General features: G+C 36.1%; 2 protein-coding genes across 2 annotated transcripts in view; both read right to left on the bottom strand.

The window, feature by feature from the left end:
* phyhiplb (phytanoyl-CoA 2-hydroxylase interacting protein-like b) overlaps nt 1–1,495 on the bottom strand; it is a 30,986-nt gene extending 29,491 nt beyond the window's left edge. Inside the window, exon 1 of the mRNA XM_016495492.1 lies at nt 1,230–1,495. Coding sequence (XP_016350978.1) covers nt 1,230–1,338 — 109 coding nt within the window. The 5' untranslated portion in view covers nt 1,339–1,495. The remainder of the gene's footprint in view (nt 1–1,229) is intronic.
* Nucleotides 1,496–11,069: 9,574 nt separating this feature from the next.
* Nucleotides 11,070–21,495, bottom strand: part of LOC107695510 (protein bicaudal C homolog 1-B-like) — a 104,492-nt gene continuing 94,066 nt past the window's right edge. The window contains exons 18-23 of the mRNA XM_016495452.1: nt 20,688–20,727; nt 18,908–19,062; nt 18,532–18,682; nt 17,579–17,736; nt 16,652–16,751; nt 11,070–12,405 (exon numbers count right to left, since the gene is read on the bottom strand). Of these exons, the coding sequence (XP_016350938.1) occupies nt 12,275–12,405; nt 16,652–16,751; nt 17,579–17,736; nt 18,532–18,682; nt 18,908–19,062; nt 20,688–20,727 (735 nt within the window). The 3' untranslated portion in view covers nt 11,070–12,274. The remainder of the gene's footprint in view (nt 12,406–16,651; nt 16,752–17,578; nt 17,737–18,531; nt 18,683–18,907; nt 19,063–20,687; nt 20,728–21,495) is intronic.

The following is a 21,495-nucleotide window of genomic DNA, read 5'->3' as shown; positions in this document are numbered from 1 at the left end:
ATACTTATGAAGTGATGCATATTCTGCCATTATGATACAGAAGGAAAAACATGGTAGGCAATATGTTTCTGTTCTTTAATATGAAATGCTTTGTATTTTAATAGTATGCTCCTCTGTTCCAGAGCAGCACGAGGCATGAGAGCTTTCTCTGGAAAATCAATGACTAAGTATGCCTAGAAACGCACGCACTGGGATACACCCATGTAAATCCTGTACATAACCATTAATCATGAATTTAGTAGATACTTAGTACGCGCATAAGACAATGGAAGTATGCCTAGAAACGCACGCACTGGGATACACCCATGTAAATCCTGTACATAACCATTAATCATGAATTTAGTAGATACAGAGTACGCGCATAAGACAATGGGCAATATAGTGTCACCCAGATGAATCAGCATATTCAGAGTGTGGCTCGACTTAACATTTTGCTTTCATTAGAGAGTGAAGTGCTCACTGGTCGTAGAGCCTCAGATGCATGCACCTGCAATCCGGTATTGTTTCAGTATGGTGTGCGCGCAATGACCGTGTCCATGGTGCTGAACGTTACGCGAGCATCATATTGAAACAAGCATTCAAGTGCATGGAATATTAATGCTCGGAGAGCATGCGCCTCTTTCTGTGACCCAAAGGAAAATAATAGATTGCACCTAAGTGTGCATGCATGCGACTTAAAAGCATTTAATCGATACGGAATTATGTGATTTAGTTCATGAAAACGTCGTTTTACTACGAAGCACAGGACGTGAGTCTTATGGTGGTGCATGAATTATAATAATCCTTCCTTGTCTAGAAAGCTCAAATTCAATGCTTTTTAAAGAAAAAACAACTAAGCAACCTCACGCGCAAATCTATAGCATGCACTTTCATGCACGCGCCGTAAATGCACGTTTTTCAAAAAGACAAAACTGCTATTCAGCACGTGAGTTGCGTGATTGCTTCTGCGTTCATTAAAAATATATTTCCAAGTGAAAGCTCTGTCTTTGGTGTCTTCCAATGACACCAAACCAGCTCCAGCTAAATGCGAGAATAGCCGAGCAACCTCAGCCTATAGTATGCATCAGGATCTTTAAAAGCATGCGCCTTAAATGCATTTGCCTTTTGAATTTTGCATGCGTTTAAATATTTCCCCGTTTTCAAATCTCAAACGCAATGGCACTGCTCCTCCACTCCAGTTCACCTGTCTGAGGACAAATTGATAATTTAGCAAAAGTAACACTTCTTACCTTCTCTCTCGCAAAGCTGGATGGCGTCCAGACTGAGATTCTTCATCATGTCCTCGCACGGGCTCGTGGGGCTGCTGACACTGTGTCCCACGCGTGGAACCTCCATCATTGAGCCTCTAAATGAACGCTATTCCGCTAGTGAGAGTGACTGCAGTGCCGCTGGACAGATCTTCACTCCGTGCTCTCTCTGTCTCCCACGGGTTTCCACAGTGTGCTGCTGATGAGAGCCACGTCAGCACATCGTCACGGCCGCTCCATCAGAGCTGATCTCTCCTGCGACACGCACAGTCAAGGGCAAAGAGCAGTGACGTGTTCTCCTGTAATTACACTCCATATTCATCTTAATTCGGTCACACACTTTATATCACAGCGCCACTATACTTGTTGTAAGTACTGTGAAATACTACTAAGCCATTATTAACATGCTGCTATTTTGTATAATTTTGATGGCACTGATGGACTTCACATCTGATATTCAGTACAATAGCATGATTATGAGTGTAATATTGCTTTTATACAACAGTTCTATAAAGTAGTTAAAGTGAAAAGAAAAAAGAACTCGGCTGAATAATTTGTAGCATAAACACATTTTTAAGTTGATTACTCAAAAACTTGTTCCAACACATTTCATAACTCAGTGTTGGATCCAGAGCCAATTAATCTTATCTATTTTAGTTCATATTAACAGCTAACATAACCCATGCTAAACGTTACTTACTTAACATAAATTCAACGCACATGCAATATCTAACTAGAATTAATGGAATTATTAATTTTATAGTCTATGTAGTGAGTTTTTCTTCATATAGCGATCTACAACCTATCCACGAGTACTACTCTTCAGCACAGTGGTAATCACAAAAACGTCAACATAACAGAAAAAATGTCAACCATAGCATTAAAAGGGCTGTCTTTCCCTTTACTAAAACACACATAAAATAACACTTAATTTCAACATCTGTTCTCCTTCTCCAGTCAGTATGCAGACAGTATGCAAAGCATGCTGACAACAGGAAATCCACCACCCTGAACACATTTTTAAGTTGAATTGTGAGTTTATAACTTGCAGTTCTTTTATTCTCAGATGTTCACAAGTTCATATCTCTCAAAAAAAAAAAAATCTGAATTTGTGAGATGTACACTTGAAAAGTTTATATCTTGCAGGTGCTGCAAGATGGTGCTGATTAACAAAATTTACTCTACACCTTTCTTAGGACTGTCAATTTGAATGCTTAACACGTGATACTAAATATTTAAATAAATTTAAATCAATTAATTAATTTTCCTCATATTTCTCACTTTTTCTTCTCTGCTTGAAACAAAGCTATTTGGTCTTGGGGTGAATAGCACTAATCCTTACTGCATTAGTGAAAGTGAAAGTGACCTGACATGTGGCCAAGTATGGTGACCCATACTTGGAATTAGTGCTCTGCATTTAACCCATCCAAAGTGTACACACACAGCAGTGAACACGCACAGCAGTGAACACACACCCGGAGCAGTGGGCAGCCATTTATGCTGCGGTGCCCGGGGAGCAGTTGGGGGTTCGGTGCCTTGCTCAAGGGCACCTCAGTTGTGGGGCTGAAGGTGGGAGAGAACGCTGTACATTCACTCCCCCCACCTACAATCCCTGCCGGTACGAGATTCAAACCCACAACCTTTGGGTTACGAGTCCGACTCTCTAACCATTAGGCCATGGCTTCCCCTCCCATTAGCTTCCCATTAGGCATGTGTTTCTCCAAATTGAGAGATGTGGTAATTGTTTCTGCAGTAATTGGCAACATTTCACAGATGCTGTCAATAGAGCTTGCTCACCCAGAACATTGTGTTATACATTAAAGGGATATTTCACCCCAAAAATGAAAACTCTGTCATCATCCACTCACCCCTGATGCTCCAAGCCATGTATGTAACATAATCTCAAGCTGGAATCTAATACTGAAAGTATTATCTAAAGTGTTATCTTATGAACACAGTGGAAAGCTACAAGTGTTATGCTGTATTATGTATTATGCTCCTGGGCACATGGTGAACACAGAACGGATTAACGCTGAATGAAAAGTGAATTAAATGTTTTGTTATGTAACAAGATTACAGTGCGTCTGCTTTCTTATTGTCCCGTGGGTATTCTGGTACACTTTGTCGACCAAATAAGTTTGAATCTAGTAAAGGAGAAAATAAACTGCTGGATCTCTCTCTCATATGCTACTCTCTGAATAACAAAAATGTATCACATTTATGGTTGTATTATAGTAAAATGAAGGTGCATGTCAAGACAGGTCAAGTCACCTTTATTTATGTAGCGCTTTATACAATACAGATTGTGTCAAAGCAGCTTTACAGTGTGAAACAGGAAAAACGTGTGCTGATAATGCAAGAGGACAATAGAAAAAAGTCAATTATCAGTGAAAGTCAGTTGATTCAGTGATGTCGTCGTCCAGCTCAGTTCAGTTCTCTTCCAATTATTTTTAATGGCATCCCGGATCGCGTTAAATGATTATATGTTTGTTTGGAGCATTTGACTCCAGATAGTGTACAGTAGCATCAGCTACACTGAAGAATGTTTATATGAATAATATGGGGCAGTCATGGCCTAATGGTTAGAGTCGGATTTGTAAGCCAAAGGTAGCGGGTTCAAGTCTTGGTACCGGCAGGGATTGTAGGTGGGTGGAGTGAATGTCCAGCAGCCTCTTCCACCTTCAATACCACGACTGAGGTGAGGCCCTTAAGCAAGACACCGAAAGCCCAACTGCAACAGCAGCAAAAATGGCTGCCCACTGCTCCGGGTGTGTGTGTGTTCACTACTCACTGCTGTGTGTGTGTGTGTGTGCACTTGGATGGGTTAAATGCAGAGCACAAATTCCGAGTATCGGACACCATTCTTGGCTACACGTCACTTTTATAATGTTTTCAAAACACATTGAATGAGGGGGCATTGATACATTTTAGCTACGTTAACCACTCATAACAGTAGCCGTTTACTGACAATTCTTAAAGGAGCCACCTCCTTAAAAATGAATAGTTTCAATAATTTTTTTAACATATTAAAATAATTCTTAAAAAATCCATGTCGTGAATCTTTTCAAATATTTGCCTTCAAGTTTACAGTGTACTGTATAGCTAAGTCATGTATGTGTAAAAACAACTGAGACCTCCATAGCAAAAATGTTCCACTAATACATCTTAAAAAATTGCATGCGTTTTGAACTTTTATCAGATTAGCTAAATCTTAAATCTGTAATCTCAATTCACTATGCAGAGGAAACTATCAGCAAATTGTAGGTTGATTCATCTGAAAAGTGTAACAAGGTGCTTTCAGAACATTTCTGTCTGTTTGAGCAACCTGAAAAACACTGGCTCAACCAATGGCATAAGTCTGGGATCGGTTTATTTGTTTAACCAATGGAAGACTGGGAGCGTTCGGCAGTAATTCAACAGCAATTCAAATTAACTCAATGATTCTTGTGGCTCAGGAATTATGCACCTCTATTTTATTTTCTGTTCATTTCTATTTAACCTAAAGGAACAGTATTATCAATCTTGCAGTTTGTCCTTGGAGTTAACCTTGTAGTGGCAACATTAAAGATATGAGCATTTTATCCTAAAAGCATGAGGTTAAGGAATGCTTTTAAGTGTTAAAATTTCTAACTGTGCTCATAAAGTGTGAAACAAATTATGCACATGGTTAAGTAGTTCAATAGACTGTGCAATATCATGCCGGGATGAAGCAAAGTCACATGGTTGAATAGTCACACCTATAGATGCTTTTCATTTAGATCAAACAGAGAAGAAAACACATCTTAACTTGCATTTCTAGTGCCAGCTGAAGCAGGAGCAGTGTGTGGTGATGTAAAGCAGCTGGAGATATAGTAGAGTTGTCATCAACCGCTGAGAGGGCAGATAATCCAGTACCCCCACCCTGCTAACCATTAATAGGATCCTCCTCCCCCAGCATCCTCCAGCAGCCCTACAAACCCATCCCCCTCTAAGCATCCCTCTATGAATATCTCAGCCTCTGTTTGTCCATTCTCAAAATTAAAGGTTGCGCCGCAAAAAAATGATACATTTTATTTTCAGCAATACATTTCATTAGTCAGAAAAACATTTTATCGGCTCTCTGTGTTCTAGAAGTGCTGATGTTGCAACGCAGGCTCATTGGAAAAATGTGCCTCTACCTATATTATGGCAAAACTCCAAAAATGTACCTATTCATGCAGATCACTGCAGTTTCCAGCTGAAATGAACAGCAGTAGCAGTAAAACACCAACAAATTGTATTTATTTTCACACAAATTATGATTACGGGGCAGGTTTTCAATTAATAAACAATTTTTTTTTCATGCAGCTTCTTGCACATTATGACCTCAACCCAGCTAACAAAAATATAGTCTAAGATTGTTTCACTAATGTTCCCATTAAGTTATGAAAACGTTATTTCTGAATGTTCTCTGAACATTTTGCCCCGTTTTTTTTTTTTTAAATCTGAAGGGAAAATTTCATTTTATAGTTTCTTACATTTTTTTTTACTTTTGAACGTTCTCAGTACGTTTCGAAACAAACAGTAACATAAAAAAAATAAAATGTTAAATAAAAAATAAAATGTTCCATAACCAATGATATAAATAACATTTCTGTGCTATGAGAACATTATTAAAGACCAGCTAACTCAGAACGAACATGCTATTAACATTACTGTAAGAACATTTGTTCATAACTTCCAGAAGGTGCCAAAGTTGTGACAATGTTTCTGGTTAACTGGGAAAAAAACTTTTGACCATAGCGCATGATTAGTTTGAACTAATGTTGAATATTATTTGAACTAATATCACATTACAAGATCTATAATCATTCTTATCAGCCCTATATTCAAATGTTTTTCTTCTGGTCACATGGTAAGGCTAAATATCTTGTAGTGTATTCACAATGCTGTATCTTCATCTACTGCCAAATGTAAGGGGAAGATGGCAGATGGCAAGACTTTATTATGCAGAAGAAAGAAACAACCACATGGAGTGGCAGAGCCAGATACAGTAACAAAACAGCCCGGATGTATTACAGCAATGTATTCGTGATCAGAGCGGTTGAAATGAGGTGTGCGTATACCCACATACTCACGCTGACTATGATGAAGGGGAGAGATTATGTAGCAGAGCTGTAATGGTAATCTGTGCTGCAGTGAGGGGTTGTGCTGCCGTAGATAGAGGACACACATGCATTTCTGACCTACTCTTTCCTGCCGTAAAATTACACAGCAGTAAATGGGCTGAGGGCTTTCGCTGAAGCATGCTAGCACTTACAGTGATGGAGGCCACACTCTCAAAACATGCTGACATATGCCATGGGTTTGTGATTCATATTTTAATCATGGGGTGTAATGTATCCAAGCTGACCCAGTCATTCATAATTCCAAACAAAAACACAACATGCTGTACTTTAGAGCCTTCTCTTTAAGTGCATTGCTCATGTAATCATAATTGCTTAGTATTTCTTATAGTTTGGGATTCCCTCAAGCTGACATGGATTTGACATATTAATCAAGTTCTCCAGCATGATTTGAGAATTTTGTTTTGAATATTTTGTGCTTGAGATTTCATATGATCAGTGTCACTAATTTGCTTATTTGAGTAGAAATAGAGCAGAATCTTTTATATTTATTGATATATTTTGTCAACATTTATTTCATTTGGTACAGGGCTGGTATAGTTAGCTAAAACTAAAAAAGCATTCATTACTTATTATAAGTATACGTTTTGTTTTCTCCAGTTAACATTTATTTTATTTCAGACACCTATAATACTAAAATAACACTTAGTGGGGTAAGTTGTCACATTGGAAACCTTTACTGTAGCCCGGTCTTCCATATGACTGAAACCACTTGAATGACATACTGTACCTTTCATGGTAGATTTTAAATTTTCCTAACAGAAAATTACCTTCACAAAGCTTTAAATGATTTGTTTGTATTGCCACCGGGAGTAAAGCACAGTTGATTATAACTTATTTTACTGACATTTAAAGTCTGCGTTGTTTGTGGCAAAATTAATCAGGACAAGGATTTAATGCTCAAAAAAAGAAAGACAAAAATACAGCTTATTGGTGTTGATTTTCCATAATCTACAGTAGGATTTTCTCTTTTTTTCTGTTTTGTGCAGCTTTGCGTGTGTCTGAGAGACAGTGGTTTGGGGTCCGTTACATAATGGGAAATATTTCACAGTGATTGTACATCCCATAAACAGATCAGATCACCTCATACGACCTGTCTTCAGTCAACTCATGAAGGTCAGTGTCAGACGAGGTGAAATGTTTTAGTCCGGTTCTCTATTGATGTTTAAAGCTTAAATGATTGTTATGCTGGTAACTAAGGGATGCACTAAGGCTTCTGAATGTAAATAAGGCGCATGAGCAGAATGCAAAACAGAGGCAAAACACCCCGGCATGTGAAAAGATGATGAATGAGATCCAGGTATATCATGTTCATATATATGTTCAATATAGGCTATAATATAATGAAAATATTACGTATGCTCTGAGGTAATCCATTATTTACCTCAATAATGGGCTTAAGGGCCTCACCTCAGTTGTGGTACATGCTAATTTCATGTGACAGAAAGGAAATATAAATGAAATAAAGCCATCAGAATAAGTTCCGACACTAACTGACCAAAAAGTAAAACTTATTGGCTGATGCAGATAATTAATAATGCAAAATCAAATTCATGCCTTGGCGCCCCCTGTTGGAGAACAAACTACAGTAATGCATTTACATTGAAAAAGGCATAAAACACAGAACTCATTAAAACATACAGAAATATAGAGAATTTATGATGTTGTAAAAATAACACAACAAGAATAAAAATTCGATTATTCTCAATTTTTATGTGAAACCCAAAAACTGATCCAAGACCAAAAATCGTACTGGTGTAACACTTCTTACTCCTATTTATAATGAGCATATGTAATAAACATAATGTGAATTAATAATCATGAATAATAGATAAAATCACCTGAAAATAACAAATGTAAAAATTCAAAAGTGGTGCATAAGATGGCCTTTCAAATGAAGGCAGTCTTCTCAGCTTCTCAAAATAATATACATTGACACAATGTGGTCTGTCCATCGGCACTAGAAAAAAATGGATAAAGCTCTTTTGGTCCAGCTAAATTAATAAATAACTCCCTTTCATTCATGTTTGTATCTGTTTATGAAAAGATGTCTGGACGTTGCAAAGTTCATTCTGGTGTTATTTAGTTTTGTTGTGGTGAAATAAACACATTTCATCCTCCCAATAACCCTTGGACACTCTCTTCACATTGTATCCACAATCCAGACAATGTGGCGAGATTCAAACGCTTGCCGGAGGAAAATTAAATTTTTTCCCCCTCTTGTTCCAGCCACAAGCTGTCCTGTTCCATCTCCAGTCCAGGCCTGGCTTACAGAACGTTCAGAGATAATCCAGAAAAAACACAATCGAGCAAAATAGTTACACCCAGTTTTTTTTAGACTATACTTCTTTATTCTGTTCCTTACAGATTCATATCTGCTTATGACATAAAACAGATAAAAAGAACATCCATTTCCCAAAAGTCCATGTGTGTGTGTGTGTTTCAGCACAGGATTTCACTGAGATCACTACTGTAATCAGTCAGAGCCTCATAAGCTCTGATTGGGTGCGGTTCATCTCAAAGCACATTTTACACTAGTCTTTCCCTATGTCTTTCACTATGTCACTAATGAATGAAATTAATCATTATATAACAAGTATGCAATTTTAAATACACAAAGCAACCAAATGTCATGCCCAAAAATAAAAAAAAATATTGAATAATTTACCCTCATGTCTTTCTAAACCTGTATGAGTTTCTTTCTTCTGTTGAGCACAAAAGATGTTGGTACCTATAAACAGCTGACGGTAGCCATTGACCTCCATAATATTTTTTCCATTACTATGGAAGTCAGTAGCTACCAGCAACTTTTTGAACATTCTTCGAAATATCTTCTTTTGTGCACAACAGACGAAAGAAACTCACACAGGTTTGGAACAATTTAATGGTGAGTAAATGATGACAGAATTTTCATTTTTGGGTGAACTATAACCTTTAAATGTCATTGTACAAACATAGCAGTAGTGGAATACAGTACATAAGATGGAAAAGGTTTGCATACGCTTTATTCTTTCATAACACCTTCAACTTATAAAGAACATTCAGCGATACCACATTTATGGCAATTATACAAATTCATCGCCATAGAACATTACAATGGAGTATATTACAAAATCTGCGCCACGCTCACAGATTTTAAAAGTCATTCCCAAGGCACTGGCCAATTAACATACATTTGGAAGAACAATACTGATTAATGTGCATGCTTTAATATCCCGTTTTTACTTCACTGCTTTGTACAGTTGTGCACATGATGTATGCATTTGACTTTGGCCAAAAATACTCAAAAATGTGCTGGTCATGTGAAGACCATGTCAGAATATTAAGACGTCGTTTGTCACTTATTTTTCCCTCTCAGGGAGAGAACAAAACAATTCTACAAATGAATTACAATTGGTCTCTCACTAAAGAGGCATTTGATACATATAAAAGGCACTAATCTAAGATATATCAAGCCATTTACTGAAAACAAAGTATATAAAATTAATTCGCTTTAAAAAACAAGAGGCAACCAATAAAAGCATACAGTATGTGCTTAAACGTAAACATTTAAACCTAAAATGGCAAAGTGATCCTTTGCATAGTCTGTTGCATTTTTATTACTACTATTAATATTTTTAGGCAACACCAAGAGCTATTGTTTCACTCATTTGTCAGCTCAATTTGATTTAAAAAAACAAACAATACAAACCATTACACAAATTGATTGACTGATTGCTACTGTCTGTAAATTATCAAAGCAAACTGCTAAAAAGTCTATAAACACTCATAAGACAATACACACAATACAAACTCAAATAGTACCTCTATCATGTGAGGTACAAATTCAACATACTCAAGAGCTAAATGAAAATACTAAATATATACCGTACATGTAAAGATAAAGCAATGCACTGCAAGATTACTTTGTAAGTGGTACTTCCTAGTAAAACATTTGTACCTTTGAGAGATCGATAGTCTTTGATTACTTTGGAAAAGTTGTCAGTGCAAGACAAAAGGCACTTGGTGGTTTCAATCCTTCGGTGTACATCTGCCAACATTCACAGCTTTAGATATAGTCAGAATTGAAAAAAGAATTGCTTTGGACATATCTGAAGAATACGACGAGCGTCGTTGGGATAACGTAAGGATGGTGAGAGAAGATGGAGAAGAGAGAAGTAAACAAACCGCTTTAGAGGGTCTAGGAAGTCTAGAGCTCAAGAAAGCAGCACAGACTTTGGTCGCGTGCAGGAGAAAAGCCATGAACGGGTCTGAGAAGAATTCCAAGGTTTTACAAAAAGCTCGGTTTGGGGAGTGAGGTCTGTGAAGATTTGTGGTCTGTGGCATTCAGGAAGGTGGTTGAAACAGAGCTGGTGTAATTTGCACTTCTGTCAGTGGCTAAACTGAGGCACTATTGAGAAAGCTACTACTGACAGGCCGACGCTACCCTGTTGAAAAAACCAGCATATGCTGGTTAGCAAAACATACCTAACCAGCATATGCTGTTTTTTTCAACAGTGTAAGCTCTTAAACTAACAGTTAAACGGACAGTTCATCCTAAAAAGATCATTCTGCATGACTTTCTTTATTCTGCAGAACACCAACGATATTTTGTCGATATAATGAAAGCCAGTGGGGTCTAATGTTGTTTTGGACTCCATAGAGTGCAACAGTTGGGTTCCAGAAGTAAAAACTCCATTCATTTTCTCCATAGGGAAACTGATTTTTAACTATAACTTATAAACCTTTAAAGACAGAACTGTTGTGAGCTTTGAGGTTAATCGATAATATACATTTTGTTGAAGCCATCTGTTCACATTATTTCAACTCATTTTTAGAATAATTATATTTTTATGGCGAAAAGCTGCATGAATCTGATACAAAAAATTCCACTGCAAAGGATGTAATCAGTTCAATAAACATAAAATATATTGTTTCTGTAGATATAATCAAAAACTTTAAATGGATAGTTTTAAATTTCACTATCAATTTTAATTTGATGCTTCGTGGGATTGTAGTTCTTTTCCTCACAAAAGCTGTTAAGTACAGTCTTGTGTCTTTTTGACTGATTTCCCCATATTTTTTGCTTCAAATAAAAGTTTGAAGCAAAATACTTCCAGAACTAACTCTGGTGAAAAAGTGGGCGGGCACTAATGTACTTAAATGACTTTCATTGGATGGTCGAAAACAGCTGAAACATTCTAAATATCTTCTTTTGAGTACCACAGAAGAACTAAAGCCATACACTAAACGAATTTTCATTTTCCATTTAACAGTAAACCATTTCCAAGTTTAGAAATAATAGATAGAAAATGTACCGTGGAACCTAGGATAGACTGTTTTAATTTGACCTGAATGAAAACAAGCCTGTGAGGGATAGACGTACACTCCATTTCATTTGTGTCAAATGTAATATGCCGTCTACTCTGACTAAGATCCATAAGTAATAACAACAGGCTGGTGATTTCACTGTGGGGTGAGATAAGCTTCCCTTATGGATATTTTGTGCAGAACACTTTGGCTTGATATCCTTTAGATAAAATCCATGCACGTCTAGTCAGGCAAATCTGCCCATGGACAAATTATTTAGCATTTTTTTAAAGTGCAAAGAATTAGTATGTTGAAACCTAAGATGAGCATATAAATAAAATCTGCCTGCTCCATATACAAGCACAGTGCAGGAGCTCCAATGATCCTTCATTACATTTCCTTCATTGTAACACGAGTACCATATTGCATATAATATTCAACAGTTCTTTGACCCTTAACCTCTGATCCATGGACTTTGTTTATTTGGCACAGATTCAGAAGGTCCGGGTTTTGGTCCAGTACTGTATATCAGGTTGGAGTTGGGAATGGGAATTTGTGCAGTTTCAGGCTGTCCGTTGATGCACTGGCATGGGCTCACCAGCGCCCACTCACACTGACAATGTCTGTGTGGAACTGGCGTGGCAGTCGACCGCTGGCGCCCCCTTCTAGGAATGATGAGCGGATGTTGGGCGGCTCAAAGAGCTTCGTTCGGTTCTTGTTCAGCTCTGTCAAAACAAAAAAAGGGCTTAAATATCGCATACATTCATGTTAACATCACAGTAAAATGGAAGTAGTGAAAGATCTCTTCTTCCATATTGCGAATTAAAAGGTCAAAACATTTTTAAAATACGAAACAAATGCATGTATGAATCAACTGCTCCTTATCTAAGATTATACCAAACTACTGATATTGATTTGGAAACCTGAAACCTTCCATCGAGTTAGCAGTTCCATCGTCCTGAAATCAGTGGATATTTTGAAGCTCAAGATATTTTCATGTTCTACGACATAAAATACATCAGTCCCCCTTGTGATTTTTGTACCTTTTTTTTTGTTACCATTTCTTGAAAAAGGCGGTTGCTAACAAGTGGCTAAATGAGACTAAAGAGGTTGTCAGGGACATAAATGTCTCATGCCAAACTCATCTTCTCACTAGTCGACTTTTACAGCCTCACTTGGGAAATGTTTTTAAATAAAGACTAAAAGAGTTGTTTTAAGCTTAATGGTGTTACGTTGAAGTCATGTGACGGTGGTGTAGATCATTTATAGCCTACATTTAGCTTTTTACCTCTGGTATTGTATTTAGGCTTCAAAAATTCATAAAAGTTGTGTTAATTTGAGGATCTCATCATGATGAAAAAAATGTGTTCGAATAATAAAAGTTGGACAAAAATTCATCACGGAGATGTCTATTTGACGTAGCGCTGTCAAAATTGCTGAAAAACTAAATTCGAATTTTGTACTTAAATATGATCAAAATTCGAATTATATTCGAATTTAAAATGCATAATTTCAGTTAGGGTGAAGAAAAGCTTTTGCCTTTTCTCCTGAGGCCACAAGAGGGCGCATCAAGCAAAATATTACTAATGCACATTTATTCAAAGCATAAGATAACATGACTGTGAAAAAAGTGCATAATGTTTAAAATAATGTTTATAAACCAATTATAATTAAGTTGCTTAAACAACTATAAACAAAACAGCATCATGTATGTATGCATAGTTTAATACAAAGGGCGGAAAACCAATCACACAGAGTACATTTTTCGTTTAAAAACGTGAGTTGCAGTGGGATGGGGGAAAAAAACCCGCCATAAAGTCTCGAGATGTTTTTTTCAAAGTTGAAATTGCATTAATTTTACATGGCTTTCTAAACATGCGGCTCTTTTGTGCGAGACGTAAGTGCAACGCTGATAGATGTCCTTCTAGAAAATGCGCGAAATATGCGTTCTTTGTGAACGGCTTGGTTTCAGTTTTGATGTAAACAAGATCTTCTCCGCATTGATGTTCTCTTTTTCCTCAATATTTTAATGAGCAACGCAGCAGCGCCGCATCTAGTGGCTTCAACTGGACAGGCTAACAAAAACATTATAATGCAACGACACTTACATCGTCATCGCATCTCGTGCGCCACTGATAAGGCTGCCTCCTTAACACACACCTAAAATTCGAATGCAACGTTTTTGCATTCGAATGTGGATTTTTATTTCAAATTCGACGAATATTCAAAATTCGAAATTTTTTTGGACAGCCCGAATTTGACGTCTGCATTTACATCTGCAAGACGTATTTTTTAGTGTTTGCTCATCTGCAATACGTCTTTAGGACATTTCCTATCAGATGTCAAATAGACGTTTAGAAGAGGTCTTTCAGATGTTTATGATTTAGAATGTATGTAAAACTGACATCTTAAAGACGTCTATCAGATGTTTGTACACAGCAGATGCTTTCTTGATGAAGCGATCTTTAACAGACCTCTAGCAGACGTACGTGTGCTATCTGGGAAGCGGATACAACATAAAAATACACAATACATACAAATATTGGGTATAGCAATGCATTTTTTAAATATTTTTCTTTTTAAATCAATACTTTTCAGTAAAGAATGGATGAAATTTCAACATTTTTCTCATCTCATTTGGATTTTTTCACTCAGCTCCTGCAGTGTGCCTTAAAAATTGGTCTAAATAAGGTATACTGCCTTAAAATGCTGCCTATGTTGACAGCTCACTAGTTTTTTGACAGCTCAGTCTCAGTCTAGGTGGCATTGACAATTCAAATCTTCCCTTGTCCTTCTGTAGAGAACAAAAGGAGGACATTTCTCTGTCTGGGACCAAACTTGCATCAGCCCAGATTACAGTAAATTGTGTCCGAGGTCAGTCAGAGACATAAACACAGGCCTGCGGTCATTTCCTGTCTTCCTCATACCTCTACTCTTAGAATCCCATCCGCACCATAATTTCATTTTTAACAGTGAAAGGTCTACATCAACCTCAGGCATTGTGTTTTATTCTCCAACCACAGGGCTGATAAAACTGGAACAATGTTTTTGCTTTAGTAAATATCCTTGCCAGACTGCAGGAAGTCATTATGGTTATCGAGCAGTGGGTGGTCGAAATATATCAGAGATGTTTGAGATGTCTAATGGCAAAGTTGTCACTTCCACTTGCTGTCATGTGGACAGTCAGTCAACCCTGGCTGGTTATGTAAGTGGAAAGCCAAATCCAATTTCATCTCGGACACCTCAATAAATCATAATCATAATCCCCAAACCTTGCAGCTGTCCAAATTACTAAAAGCTATTAAAAAGGAAAATCTTGCATGGCATGTTGTGTCCATCTGCTATCACGGTTATTGTTCTGTTGGTTGGTATCAAGTTGATATTAAACTTTCTTAAAGAAATGTAACAAGACCAGTCTTTCTGCAGTAAATAGTGACTCAGTTTGGTACCTGAGGGGTGTCTGACTGACAGGTGGCTGTTTTCCAATAATCACATTTGTGTGGGTTTTCTGTGGAAAGTGCTTACGGTAATGCAGTTCTGCGCATGAACAGTCAAATTAACTTCTTGGTATTATTGCACAGTACATCTTCAGTGAATGCACAACAACAATATCAGATCTGTGCATTAGGATCAACCTAACAGACCTGCCGCCTGTCTATTATTATCATTAATATTAACCAAACAACCATATCAATAAAAAATACATTTTAATTAACTTCTTTAATTACCTACTGTTCATATGAAAAAAATAAACAACAAACTTAAAAAGCAACTTGCAAAATAATTAAGAAAAATTTGAAAATGACATGCCTAGTTTTAATGTTATTTGTTAACTTAAATAAATAATAATAATAATAATAATAATAATAATAATAATACATCTGGCTGCCTGTTTTTGATCCTGTCAGTAACATGCTTGTCTCACGCTGGAGTAATTGCAGAAATAAGTGTAATTGAAAAAAAGTGTACAAATTGTTTTAACTATTAATTCTTATTTATTAAGAAAATGAATCCACAAAAAATGAAAGACATGATATCAAGACAGAAACATCACTATATTATTATATAAAACACACTATATTAATGGCACAGCTTAATGGGACATTTATTATAATGGGTATATGTAAACATTGTTTTAAGTTCATGCAAATTAAACATTATAATATTTTTTTAAAAACGATGTCACAAATTTTACTGTAATGTTTTATGGCTATATTTACTCTTTTTATCCCCAGAAATTGATTAAAATATATGTGGGCGCATCAGTTTTGAGTTTTGGTGTCGGTGATACTTGACTTTATTCATATTTCACACTAGAAAAATATATTAAATATACAGTCTTTATATTGTTTTAACATTCATTTGGCGATTCAGTGGCAAACTATAATTATGATTACAAATTGTAATGTTAGGTGTGACTAATCAGGATTTACTACAGAAAAACCTAGCGTAGCGTTAGTTCTAGCAGGTCACGTTAGTCAAGCTCGCATCAGCTGACTCTCAGCTGATCCCCTTCAACCTATGGGAATACGACACCTATCTAAGCATTCATATATAAGGTCCCTCAGTATTATCAGCAGTTTTCGCATTGCTCAATAGCTAATTACCCTCCTCCATCCCCAACTCCTCCTCTGTCAGTCAGGATTCAATCTTCTGATTCTTCGGACTAATTCTAAAATGTGTACATAACATTATTGAACTTTAACGATATCTGCAATACATTTATGTTGGTTCTGTTCTGTTTACCCTGGGGGGGTTATCGCTGCTCTCATCCATGCTAGGCTGCATGGATGCGCAGGGAGTTCTTGCCCAGAAGAGAACCATAACGCCAATCCAAACTGTATGCTAATTGTCAGTCATCTTTGACGATAGTGGTCCTGACAGAAATGTCATTAATACATCAATTTGATCGATTGATGGCACCTATATAATACTATTGTGTTAACCCTAGTAGTTTGGAAGGGAACTGACCTGAGATGGCCAGCAGCATTTTCCTGCGGGCTCCGAATGTAGTAATGCCGAGCTCTTTCAGGTCCTGATCGGTCAGTGTGAGGAATGTCTGAAGGTCAATCTGAGAAACAGACACAAACTGTATTTTTAGTTTGGACTTCAATTATTGTGGGGAGAAAGAGGAACAATGAGATAACGCATGACAGTCCAGAATCAAACCTGCGTTTAAGTGCATGTGCACTGACCACTGCACCACGGCTCTCTCTCTAACTTTCTGATGATATGTTTACAAGATAAAAGCCAGAACCAAATTTTAGACTCCACAATGTTATCTCTGGCATCTTGCAATACAGGACTTGGCATAATGTGTGAATTGCAGATCTTAGTTTTTGTCTATTCTGAGGGTTTCAGTTCTGTGCTGGAAGTTGCGTCATTGTAACCTTAGGCCAGTTTGACAGCATACATGCCAGCGAGATAGAGCTGTCACACTGACAGTGCTCCACACAGAAAATAAAGTCATCTCTGGGTCACTACGTTGAATATTTATTCTAATAAAAGGAATAAAACTGGAGTTAATCATTAAGAATTGTTACAGACCTGACTGTCCAATATATATGAGAAATGGAAAATTGACATCCAAATTTTTCAGACTCATTAATCTGTGGAACTTGCATCGTCAAATGTGTTTATTCAAAAAATGAGTTAGCTGTTCACTTCAGTATTTCATGTTGCTTCATAAAAGCCTATTTTGCCAAAGTGCATTTTCAACATGTTTTCTACTGAGTTCTGCGCACTAAAACATGTGCAGCTAAAATAGGTTAAGTGCTGAAAGACCTAAGACATAAAAACAACCTCCCAGTGACAGAAATCATCTAAAATCATTCATGTGTTCTCATTTCAAACAGCAACACTAATAGAGAGAGAAGATATTGGCATCTCTGTTTGTACCTCCTGCTGTTGGAAGACGTCGGTATATTTCCCGAGGCCAAGTTTACTGAAGAGCTCAGGCAGATCTGATCCTTTGAAAGATGTGTTGAGATTACAGCCATTAGTTCCCGTCACCGACGAGATACAGTCCATGTAGTTGCTGCTGCTTAGGTAGTGCTCTAATACAAAAAAACATTAAAAACATGGTTACCAGTGTTTATCAGTTTATCAAACTTTACACTTAAACCAGTGAGCTGCCTTCCTAAACAGCATTTTTAAGGCTTCACAGATACTTTGGTGTGGCCAAACTGCATTCATAACCTTGTGAAAAAGAAGTGTACTTATTATTTTTAGATAATAGTGTAATAAAAGTAGTGTTGGTGTGGCCAAACTGCATTCATAACCTTGTGAAAAAGAAGTGTACTTATTATTTTTAGATAATAGTGTAATAAAAGTAGTGTTGGTGTGGCCAAACTGCATTCATAACCTTGTGAAAAAGTAGTGTACTTAATATTTTTAAAAACTGCACTTACAGATATTATAATATTAATTAAATAAAAGGCCGCTTAAGTACTAGAGTACTGTAGAACACACTTAAACATTTAAAAAGTGCACTTTGTAATAATGTCAAATTAAAAGTTTTTTTTAAGTACATTTTAAATAATTGTTTTAGTATTTTTTGTGGTACTTTACAGCACACTCATTTTGATGTGTAGATGACATGAGAAGCACATGTAAAATACTTGATTTCAACTGCATTTTAATTTTATTTTAACTGTAGTGTTGTTTAATATTACATTTAAAGTAAATATATTTTAAATGTACTAAATTGCAACTTCATCATTACAAATGACATGCAAGATTCAATAGAAATTACATAAAACTTTAGTCTACCATATAGTAAATGCTTGTTAGTAGATTTGTCAGTATAATATAAAATATCACAGCTCAGTCATGCTGACTGAAGAGCACACCTGTTTTGTTCTGCTTTCTTTTTGGGCTGATGGGAGAGGGAAAGTCGCTGTGTGCTGGGAGCCCGCTCCCATTCCTTTCCCTCCAGTTATCCGAGTCACTGCCACTCACCCCCTCTCTACTGTTGGAGTGGGACAGGGCTAGAGGCGACCCCTTATCACATATCAAAACACATATCATATTAAGTTTATTCCACTAAAATCATGCAGTGATGCATTAATAAAAAATAAGCATATAGGCATTGCCAGAGCTAATCATCTTCAGTGAGAACACTGCAACACATTATACACACTGAATGCACCGAATGAACTATAATCAGCATACAGCAATTCATAGAAGATATATGCTTAGCCTATCTGCTCGAGCGCTTGAGTTTACCTCATATGTAGTTGACATTGTGGGTTTATAAGATACGTGGTTTGCCCTGCGCAACTCCTTAATAGTTTCTGCAGGCATAGACTTTGAGAAGCCCAGACCGCTCCACGTGTTAGTAGGGGTACGGACCTCCGTCACCACTGGCTTCTTTAACATGGCTGAATAGAGAAACACAGAAGATGATGTATTTAAAAAAAAAGTCAAATAGAGGTCACTTCATTAAGAATAGTCATATTTCACCCCTAAATAGGAAAATAAAAAATAAAAATAAAATTACATTTTAAAACTTATTTTACATTATATTTTATTACATATTTATTTTATATTTATATATTAAAAATACATAATAATAATATATAACAATAATAATAATAGTAATAGTAATAATAATAATAATAATAATAATAATATTATATGTAATGTGCAAAATAAGTCTTAAGTCGCTTGTAGCAATAGCCAAAAAAACACTGTATGGGTCAAAATTATAGATTTTTCTTTTATGCCAAAAATCATTAGGATATTAAGTAAAGATCATGTTCCATGAAGATATTTTGTAAATTTCCTACCGTAAATATATCAACACTTAATTTTTGATTAGTAATATGTATTGCTAAGAACTTCATTTGCACAACTTTAAAGATGATTTTCTCAATATTTTGATTTTTTTGCACTCTCAGATTCCAGATTTTCAAATAGTTGTATCTCGGCCTAATATTGTCCGATCCTAACCAGCCATACGTCAATGGAAAGCTTATTTATTCAGCTTTCAGATGATGTATAAATCACAATTTTGAAAAATTGACACTTAAGACTGGTTTTGTGGTCCAGGGTCACATATAATTAATTATTATATTTATTATGCAATATAATTTTACTTTTTTTACATGTATCTTGTTAATAAAATATATTGTCATGGTATATAACTAAGTACTTTACCAAAAATCTGAATAAATATTTATTACATTAATTTTATTTTTAAAATATATTTCTCTGTTATTTAATTATTAATTTTAATAATATATCATTCTTTTTTCCCATTACAGTAATGAGCATAATTTTGTTGTTGTTGTTGTTGGAGGAGGAATTGTGAAGTAATTGTCATGCAAATAATATCACAGCGCAAAATATGTAAATAGTCCTAAAACAGCTCAATTGAATTAATATACTCACAAAATAAACTCACACATTTTTTTTGCTGTCAATTTATGACGAAACATGACCCGCCTGGTATTCAATAACATGAATGTTATTGGTAGATTTTGTGAGGTGTAGGAATCAGGAATTATAATTAGTTGATCAAGAATTTGATGCCAAATTCCCCTGCACTGTGCTAAATCGGTCAAAACCCAGAAGTTTTACAATAAAACAGTGTGCCACATTTCCATACAGTTCCAACATAAATCATTAACGCAGAACTATTTACAGTATGCGGGCAAGAAGAGTGTTAACACTGGGTACATTCCTCATTCTCAGGTCCTTAGTTTACATTATGAACGCTGGACACAGGACGTGAGGTGTGGAGAAGCTTTATGAGGCAGAGTATATTTAACGTAAACGTGAAACAGGACTTTAAGGACACCCTACTCACTGCCAGACATTCAGCCTATGAAGACACTGTAGTCCTGCTTTGTTCATTGCTGGCACACTAGACTAAACACAACCGGTTTCCAATTCCCCCAACAGCCTACCAGCAGAATTGTTTTTGACAATATAGATGGGTGGGAGACACTCTTTAAGGCTCTGTATATAGCTTTAACTGTGATTTGATTTGTCAAGCACATACCTTTGGTTGCCAATAACTTCTTTTGCTCATAGTCGAACGCCTGTAGAGGTGAACAGAGAGAAAGTAAAGAATGTTTAGGCTGTTGGAAAGGATTTAAGAATTATGTCCCTCATTTCTCCTGTCAGCTTGGTTTATAGAATGAGAAAGGCAAATGGTAAACATTGCCTCATTCGGTCAAAACCATTTAACAGACTGTTACGAACAGAATAGTGACGACCTTCTGTTGTTTCAGAAACATGGCATTGTCTTGAGAGGCAGGGCTTGAGATCACAACACAGACGGAACATATAGTACCTGTCAAAAATTTGGAATAAGTTATTTTTTTATATATATATATATATATATATATTTGAAAGAAGTCTCTTATCCATACCAAGGCTGCATTTATTTGATCATAAACAGTAAAAATTATAATATTTTGAAATATTATTCCATCTTAAAATGTTTTCTATTGTAATATATTTTAGCAGCAGATCTATTCCGCCAAGATTAACATTATTAACATTGTCATATCCATCACCATGCTAAAATGTTCCGAGAGTTGTCATGATTGAAATATAATTTATTCCTGGAAACCATGAAACACTACCATTCAAAAGTTTGGGATAAGTAAGAAAAAAAAAAAAAATGTCACAAGGATGCATTAAATTGATCAAAAGTACAGTAAAGATATTTATAATGTTACAAAAGTTCAATTAAATGCTGTACCTTAAAACTTTATTCATCGCAGAATCCTGAAAAAAAAGTGTCATGGTTTCCCACAAAAAATATTAAGCAGCAAAAACAGTTTTCAGCATTGATAATAATA

Source organism: Sinocyclocheilus anshuiensis, unplaced genomic scaffold (assembly GCF_001515605.1).
Source record: "Sinocyclocheilus anshuiensis isolate Anshui unplaced genomic scaffold, SAMN03320099.WGS_v1.1 scaffold466, whole genome shotgun sequence".
Taxonomy (NCBI): Eukaryota; Metazoa; Chordata; class Actinopteri; order Cypriniformes; family Cyprinidae; genus Sinocyclocheilus; species Sinocyclocheilus anshuiensis.
The sequence above is the reverse complement of the archived record's forward strand: the minus strand, read 5'-3'. Positions and strand labels throughout refer to the sequence as shown.